The 375-nt window shown below is 39.2% G+C and overlaps 1 protein-coding gene across 1 annotated transcript in view; it reads left to right on the top strand.

Annotated features, from left to right (window-relative positions):
- Positions 1–375, top strand: part of LOC106100916 (ribosome-binding protein 1) — a 17,116-nt gene that overhangs the window by 4,771 nt on the left and 11,970 nt on the right. Inside the window, exons 7-8 of the mRNA XM_013279981.1 lie at positions 7–78; positions 313–326. Coding sequence (XP_013135435.1) covers positions 7–78; positions 313–326 — 86 coding nt within the window. The remainder of the gene's footprint in view (positions 1–6; positions 79–312; positions 327–375) is intronic.

Raw genomic sequence — 375 nt, 5'->3', positions numbered from 1 at the left:
CCCCAGCCCCCGCACCCTCCCCACCCGCCGGCAAAGGCAAGAAGAAGAAACCTGAACCTAATGTGCTCTCGCTCATGGGTAAGACATTTTGTATTATGTAATAATCCCATTGAAGAATTCTATCAGCCATTAATGCTTTTTAAAAGCTTTTAGCTCGGAATTAGATCTCCCAAAACATGATTTTCAAACAAAAAAAGCTGAATTGATAAGCATCAAAATTATACAGATCATTAAAGAAATCGTACAATCCAATGTTTTAACAAATATAGAATGATGAAATTTTAACCTTTACTTATATTTAAACGCCAATAGCCAAATGGTTTGGGGTACGGACTACCGATCTTGCGGTCGAGGGTTCCAATCCCGCAATCCCAC

Source organism: Papilio polytes, unplaced genomic scaffold (assembly GCF_000836215.1).
Source record: "Papilio polytes unplaced genomic scaffold, Ppol_1.0 DF824024.1, whole genome shotgun sequence".
NCBI lineage: Eukaryota > Metazoa > Arthropoda > Insecta > Lepidoptera > Papilionidae > Papilio > Papilio polytes.
This window is presented reverse-complemented; position numbering and strand designations above follow the sequence as displayed.